Raw genomic sequence first — 7,377 nt, forward strand, 5'->3', positions numbered from 1 at the left:
CCTTTTTTCTTTTTCTTCCGTGTGAGACATGGTTTTGCTTTCGCGAGAGGCACAACCATGCCAATCGGAAACGGGAAAAATGTGTTTTTCATTTTTTTTTTCGGGAGAGGCACGGTTTTCCTTTTGGGAAGGCATGGTTTTGTTTCTGCAAGAGGCATGGTTTTCCTTTTGGGAAGGCATGGTTTTGTTTCCGCGAGAGGCACGGCTCTTGAAAACAAAAAAAACATGTTTTTTTTTTCCTTCCGTGAGAGGCAACGTTTTGAATAAACTGATCCATGTAAAAGAAAAAACTCCCCGGTTGCGACAAGTGGCGCACACATGCAGCGCACCACTTGCCGTAACCTAAGGAGGTGAAAGTGATCGTTCAAAGGAGTACTTGTCAATTAGTGATTTCGATAAACAAGAGGTGTTTTAGTTTTTTTTTTTTTGAGACACAGGGGTGTTTTAGTTTTTTTTTTTTTGAGGGAAACAGGGGTGGTTTAGTTGGCCCAGTGCAAACCCTAGGGGTATTTTGTGGGCTGCGGCCCAAAATGGTTTGTCCATCGGCCCGACAAAACCAAGAAGCAAGCAAGCAACCCTAGGACTAGGAGTGAACCAACCAACCAAGCAGCCTCCTTTGTCTCTCTCTGTGGAGGCGGCGGCGGCGGCGGCCGGCGGCGAGGCGATGAGGGCGGTCACCGGCGCCATCGTCTCCTCCAAGCCGTGCTCGCTTCTCAAGGCCAAGGTCATCCTCGACGGATTCCACAAGAGCTCCGCCTCCAACCTCCCCTCCTCCGACGCAGGCACATACCTCCGCACCGCCGCCGACGCCGTCGACGAGCTCCGCGAGTTCCGCCGCGACCTACTCAGGGCCCAGCACCAGCACGAGGTCAAGGTCAAGGTGGATGTGGAGGGGGACCTTGTTCACAGTGAGAGGAAGCGGAGGAACAAGGAAGAGAGGCGTGTCGTCAAGCAGGAGGAGCAACATGTCCCTTCTTTGATCCAACTCCAACAGGAGGAGGAGGCGGCGGTGGTGTCCAAAGTAGGGATCAGTTTGGTTCCCAGGAAGAAGAAGAAGGAGGAGGAGGAGAAAGACATCGTCATCATCAAGCAGGAGGCAGAGGAGGAGGAGGAGGAGCCGGAGCAGCTCAAGAAGAAGCGGAAGCATGCCGCGCAAGAGTTGGTCCAGGTGAAGAAAGAACAAGTTGATTTCGTCGATGCCGATTTGGGGAGCGACAAGAAGAAGAAGCACAAGAAAAACAAGAGGAGCAGAGATGGCGACAACGACGCTCAAGAAGAAGGAAAGGTGGAGCATACCAAGAAGAAGCAGCGCAAGTAGAAGTAATCTTGGAGGTTAGGCTTTAGAAGAAGAACCCATACTGCTTGCAAGCAAATGTGTCATGAGGAGGATATTTTCGATGATTGGAACGGTGAGGTTGATTTAGCTGTCTGTCGCATGTTAGGCTTTATTATTGTACAATTGAGGCTGTTGTGGTCTTTTAAAGACAGGCCACTCTGCTAGACTCTGTTTTGTGACACCTGATCATTATGCAATGCCATTGTCGCAACAGAACTAGTGACCTACTGACTTATTTGTCCATGCTTATGAGGATGTGTATGACCTTTCCCACTTATTGGAGCCTGTTAACAGGTGCCATAGGTGAGATTTCTCTCACCTTCAGATTAGCATTTGGAATCATACTAGTATCTATTTGGTTTAACTCAAGTACTTAGTGCAGCATCATCTCTTCACCTGCCCTCTAATCGAGCGTGTCATCTTGCAAACCAGCTGTGTGTAAAATAATGTGTCACGAATGATAATGAATTCATAGGTTCCCCTGAGATGCCTCAGTTCCATACTATTACTATGCTTAGTTGCTTACGCTACTGTTAGTGGCCTTACTCATCTGTGCTTGTGATGTTTGTAGTGAAATCTACTTATTGGAGCCTGTTGGTCCTTCAAATTAGAATTTGAAATTACACTATTGATATATATATATATATATATATATATATATATATATATATATATATATATATATATATATATTGTTACAAGTTAAGTTATACAGAAACATTCAACCGAGTGCTTAATGCAGCATTATTTCCTCGCTACTTGTCTTTACATCTATCCACAGATCAAGTGTGTCATTGTATGAAAAATAATGTAGCATGACTGATATAATTTTCAGTAAGTTACAGTTTGGACCATGAGCCAGCTCTGAGCCTGAAAAACAAACACGGGCAGTCGCTGATTCGGTGCTGTCTTGCAGCTGATTCATTCTGTGTTTTGCCTCAATAGTCATACACTGATAACTTTTGTGCATGAGATGATTTTCCTTGCTGACAGCTGACACACCTGTCTGAGTTAGTCAACCGTGGTCACCGTGTCCAGTCTCAGATGCTCGCTGGAGCCGTCACCGTGCCTGGAGCCAAGGGAGCTGACGTGCCAAACGGAGGTGCCGAGGATGATCACCCTGTTGGACGGTACAAGGCAGAACAATCATGGACCAGCAGCAGAGTCTGATTCAGGTACACTCAACAGCTCTCTTCTGTGACATCTGATTTTTATGCCATACTGCTTGGAGATGTGTCATGAGGATTTTTTTTTTTTTTGAAGATTGGTACAGTGAGGTTGATCTGTCTGTCTCTTCTTTTCTAGGCTTTATTTTACAAAAATCGAGGCTCTATTTTGTCTTTTGTGACACCTGATCATTATGCCATATTATGCTCAACAGCTCTGTTTTGTGCTAAATGCGTATTACGCCCACTCTACTGTTATGGCTTACTAATATCTGTGCCTGTGAGAAGGTGTAGGATCTCTGTAGTGAAGTTTATTACTGAAGCCTGCATTACTGTCCTGCAACTTGTGTGTACACCTGCCCTCCGGTCAAGTGTGTCATTGTATGAGAAAATAATGTACCACAAATGATATTAACTGTTTATTTCTTTCAAGATGTCAAGAGTTCATAAACCATAGTCAGGTGCAAAGTTAGTGGTAGAATGCTTATTGAAAAGAGAGGTTCCACAGTCACCGAGGGTACCTGCATGCCAAGAGCTTGGGTGAAGGCGGGGAGTACCTCTCTACAGTCTGGCTCCTTTGGTCGTGCATGGGAATGGAGACGTTGGCGGACAGGCATCACAAGTCGTCACAGCCTCCTCAAGAGGTAGGAGAAGAAGAAGAAGAAGAAGAAGAAGAAGAAGAAGAAGAAGAAGAAGAAGAAGAAGAAGAAGAAGAATTAATAAGCATGGCACCTTTGGAAACTACCTACTCATCCCAAGTATGGTTTTGGATGCTTCATTTATTTCTTGAATGTTTGCTTAGATTATGTTTCTTTCCCATGCTATGTGTGCGTGTGTGTGTGTGTAAATGCAAATCCAGAACATATGATGATTATCCATTGAGCGCTGCTGTGGTTTGGTGGTGCTGCTGAATTTCCATACTGGTAAATTTTAAATGCTTCAAAGTTTCAGATGAATTTGTAGACTATCTATTCACGGCCAAGTCAAGATTCTGTATGTGTCTGGTTCTGAGCACGTACTTTTTTTTTTTTTTTTTTGCGAATGGAACTTATATTACTCAACCCCCACGGGTACAATCAGCGAGACACAAGTTCTCGACGTTCTCCGGGCCAGAACAAAGCCAAACTGCAGTACGATCGCTACGCCTAGCATAACTAGCTAAGAAGTGACTAATATAGTTCTGGTCTCGCTTTACATGAGTAATACAAGTCTCACGTGTGTGTAAAGCTGCTGTGGTTTGGGGGGAATTTCCATACAGCAGCTGCAGCTTGGTTGTATTTGAGAATATTTTATTTTTATAAAGGGTGGGAGGGGATCATTTCTTCTAACTAACTTAGACCCAAATTGGTACACATGTCCTTTGTGGCGGTGTCATGGAGACAGAGGGTTGTATGTCCTCGTAGACCCGATTTTTAGGATCTGGTGAGTTTATGCTATTGCGTTTATATGTTGCTTCTGTTGGTTTGATTTTCTTTAGAGATGGGTTATATATATATAGGACTCCTCTTTTATACTCCCAAGAGTATGTACTCCCCACCTTTTGGATAAGGTTAGATGGGATATCCAATAGTGCCAACCATAACCATCCATGCAAATTAGTAGTAAGGAATGCTCGGCATGCACACCAGATTGCTAAAAATTAGGAACGTCTAGAATGTTGTTGAACAAACAAATCCGGTGCATGTAGTTTTACTTGGCTCATCGGGTGCATGGCCCTTTTTTTAATTTTTTTGTCTTTTTCTCAGGGATGGATACGAAGTCCAGCATGTTCTGAGTATACACATACCTAATTTTTTTAGTTGGCACATACCCAGATTTTTAGAGTATATGGCATCTTTGTTTTTGTCGGAGTATATCTTTATCTTTATCTTTATCTTTATCTTTACTTTTTTTTTAATAATAAAGAGAATTGGGTTTCTGGTCGTCCGTCACTGCCGTTTTTGCAAAAAAGCCCATGTTGTTTGTTGAATTCAACCCGCGGTCCTTTATTAAGTGAGTTTCTGAGGAAACGTTTCATTTTTGCAAAGAAGCCCTTGCATTAGTTGGAATTCAGCCCGCAGTCCACAATCAGTCCTTATATTCCTTATCCATTCCCAGACTCCACCGACGGCCACTCGCCGCTGCTTGGCGCCGACGTCCACGACGCCGCTCCGACGACCCCTCGCCACCCGCTGTCGCCGGCAGCCACCAGCAGGCCGCTGTCCCGTTTCCTCTCATCCTCCGCTCGCGCATGCGTCCCTCCATCGTCGGCGAGGACCACATCCAGCCTCCCCTTCCTCTGCTCCTCCTCCTTAGCTCGCGCTCGAGCGCCGCTCCTGCAGCACCTCCGCCGCCCGCCTCTGTTTGCCGGTGCCCCGTCACATGTACCTCCATCCCGCCGCCACCTCCTGCCCCGCGTCGCCCGCCCCATACCGCATCGACCAGGACCGCGTCCCTCCCCAAACAACGGCGATGATGGAGGGCGCCGCCCAGCTCCTGACCGATGGATTCGCCGGCTCCCCGCTCCTCGGGGAAGAGAGGAAGAAAGGCGAAGGAGGAGGGGCACAAGGTGAGGGAGGCAGTCGCCGGCAGTGGCGGCTCCGGTGAGCCGCTGGCAGGCAGAGATACGAGCTCCTGTTGAGGCGGCCGGGCTCGGTGCGAGCTGGTTCATCCGGATCGAGCCCTTCCTGCCCGGGCGTCTCCATCGCCATGGACGGCCTGCAAAGCGCCGGGCCTGCTTCTCTCTTGGGAGGGCCATGTCGCCTCAGGTCCGCCCCCCACCGGCCCGCGGACGGAGCGACAGAGAGAGGAGGCGGGGCGCGGGCGAGAGAGCTCGTGATCGAGTGCCAGAAGAAGATGGCGCGGCGACGGAGTTGATGAAGCTCTTGACGAGCTCGGGCTTGGCGCGGCTGCAGGCAGCGCGGGACGGCGATGCCGAGCACTTGGCAGCGGGGGAGCCGGTTCCTAGCGAGCGCGGGGCGACGCGAAGAACATCAGCGGGTGACAGGGAGCATTGCCTCTGCACTTGAACAGAGAGAGAGGTATTCAGAGAGGATAGAGCAGAATGGAAAGAGGAAGAAGAGAGGGTGAGGGCGACGGGCACGCGACCTGCGGGGGAGCTCCGGTGGCGCGGCCGGGCATGTGCGATGAGGAGGCAGGGTCGCGGATCCGTTCCTAGGGAGGCCTTGGTTGGACGGCCGGCGGCTTGAGCTCCATGGCGGGCCTGCTGTAGAAGTACCTGAAAGAGAGAAGATACTGTGTGAGAGCGACAGAGGAAAGGAGAAGGACGGGAAGGAAACAAAGAGGAGGGACGCGATAGTCCTGCTGGTTCTGGTCGCCGGCGGTGGGGCACTTGCGGATCTGGCCATGGGCGAGATCGGAGGAGGCTACATCCGTGCGGTGGCAGGAGAGGAAGATGGGGGCGGAGGAATGGAGATATTCTGTGGATGAGGATAACACAGTGCGCGGCTCGGTGGGGATTTCCTGATGCTTTTTTTAATCAATCGTTGTTGCTGGAAGCTGCTGGACACACCGACGGTGCTGCTGTTTGATTTATGTGTGCGTTCATGGCGTTCCAACAAATGGTTATCTGCTAGGTGTCCCCTTCTTACATTGGCTCAATGTGATTATTTGACTGTACCGTCTTATAATCCGATGACAATAGTTTCAACTTAACTTAGTAAGCCATATGATATTCATGTAACTGTGATATCAAAAATAAAACCGTGGGTGCTAGTGCCCATGGAGTTTCATTTTTTTTTCAAAAATAAAAGTTCATAGAAAAAACAAAAACCTTCACTTAACATAGAGTTGTGTTGTACCTTTACTGAGAAAGGTTTGTACAATATGAAAATATGTTTTGAGATGAAACAAATTATGTTTATTAGTCATGTCAGTTTTCGGCATAGCTAGAGTCAACTAGGTGGAGTAATGCTGGACTAACGATGGACCTTGCTCAGAGAAAAAACTCCTAGGGCCTTCCAAGGGATAATATATTGGACATGTTTTCATTGTGCTTTGCATAATTGTGTTTTGCATAATTGTTCTTGGAAGCATACCGAGCAGGAGCAGGAGCAGGTTATACATTCAACAAAGCGCTGAAACGATGCACTCTGTCTTTTCTTGAACACGCACCACGTATATGTTAAAACCATTTTATGTAACTGTGGAACCGAGTTCGGAGCTGAAATGTTCCCACATACTTCCTCCGTTCCTAAATATTTGACTTCTTATAGATTTTAAATGGACTACCACATACGGATGTATATAGACATAATTTAGTGTGTAGATTCACTCATTCTGCTCTGTATGTAGTCACTTGTTGAAATTTCTAAAAAGATGAATATTTAGGAACGGAGGGAGTACAAAAAAGGCAGAATTGAATGTATGGGCTTGTAGCCCTCTCGGTGGGGATTTTTGGTGTTGTTGCTATTGCTTTTGATCTTTCTTTTTTAGGGTTTGATCGATTCTGATGAAGCAATTGCATAGTTAGTTTTTGGGCTACTTTTTAAAGGGGTTGTTTTAGCCAACTGAGATAACAAAAAGTTGTTTCGCAAAAACAAAAAGATAATAAAAAGTTATGACGCTTATCTCAATAACTCTAACAATACTATGTACATTAAATTGGACTGTACACAGCCAGCAAGTCAAACAATACATACCCTTCCCCTCCCACCCCCAAAAAAGAATAATACATATGTTTGTTGGACTTTTGCAATGATTTTTTATCCCATTGCAACGCACGGGCTATTTTCCTAGTACTTCTTAACTTGTTTAAACTAGAATATACCACATTAGGCTAAGAGGATATATGCAACATTTTTTGATAGAGTATATACTGCTTTTTGCACACATGGTGTATATGCTACTTGCCTGCGAACGAGTATATAAGACTTC

At 46.6% G+C, this 7,377-nt stretch overlaps 1 protein-coding gene across 1 annotated transcript; it reads left to right on the plus strand.

Annotated features, from left to right (window-relative positions):
• Window positions 1-568: 568 nt before the first annotated feature.
• Window positions 569-1,579, plus strand: LOC123068143 (trichohyalin). Its single transcript, XM_044490618.1, has one exon. The coding sequence runs from the start codon at window positions 665-667 to the stop codon at window positions 1,316-1,318; it is 654 nt and encodes a 217-aa protein (XP_044346553.1). The 5' UTR covers window positions 569-664; the 3' UTR covers window positions 1,319-1,579.
• The last annotated feature ends 5,798 nt before the right edge of the window (window positions 1,580-7,377 follow it).

Source organism: Triticum aestivum, chromosome 3B (assembly GCF_018294505.1).
Source record: "Triticum aestivum cultivar Chinese Spring chromosome 3B, IWGSC CS RefSeq v2.1, whole genome shotgun sequence".
Lineage (NCBI taxonomy): Eukaryota > Viridiplantae > Streptophyta > Magnoliopsida > Poales > Poaceae > Triticum > Triticum aestivum.

Bases quoted from the DNA above. Each gene is read 5' to 3' on its own strand.
- LOC123068143 (XM_044490618.1), top strand. From the start codon at position 665: ATGAGGGCGGTCACCGGCGCCATCGTCTCCTCCAAGCCGTGCTCGCTT.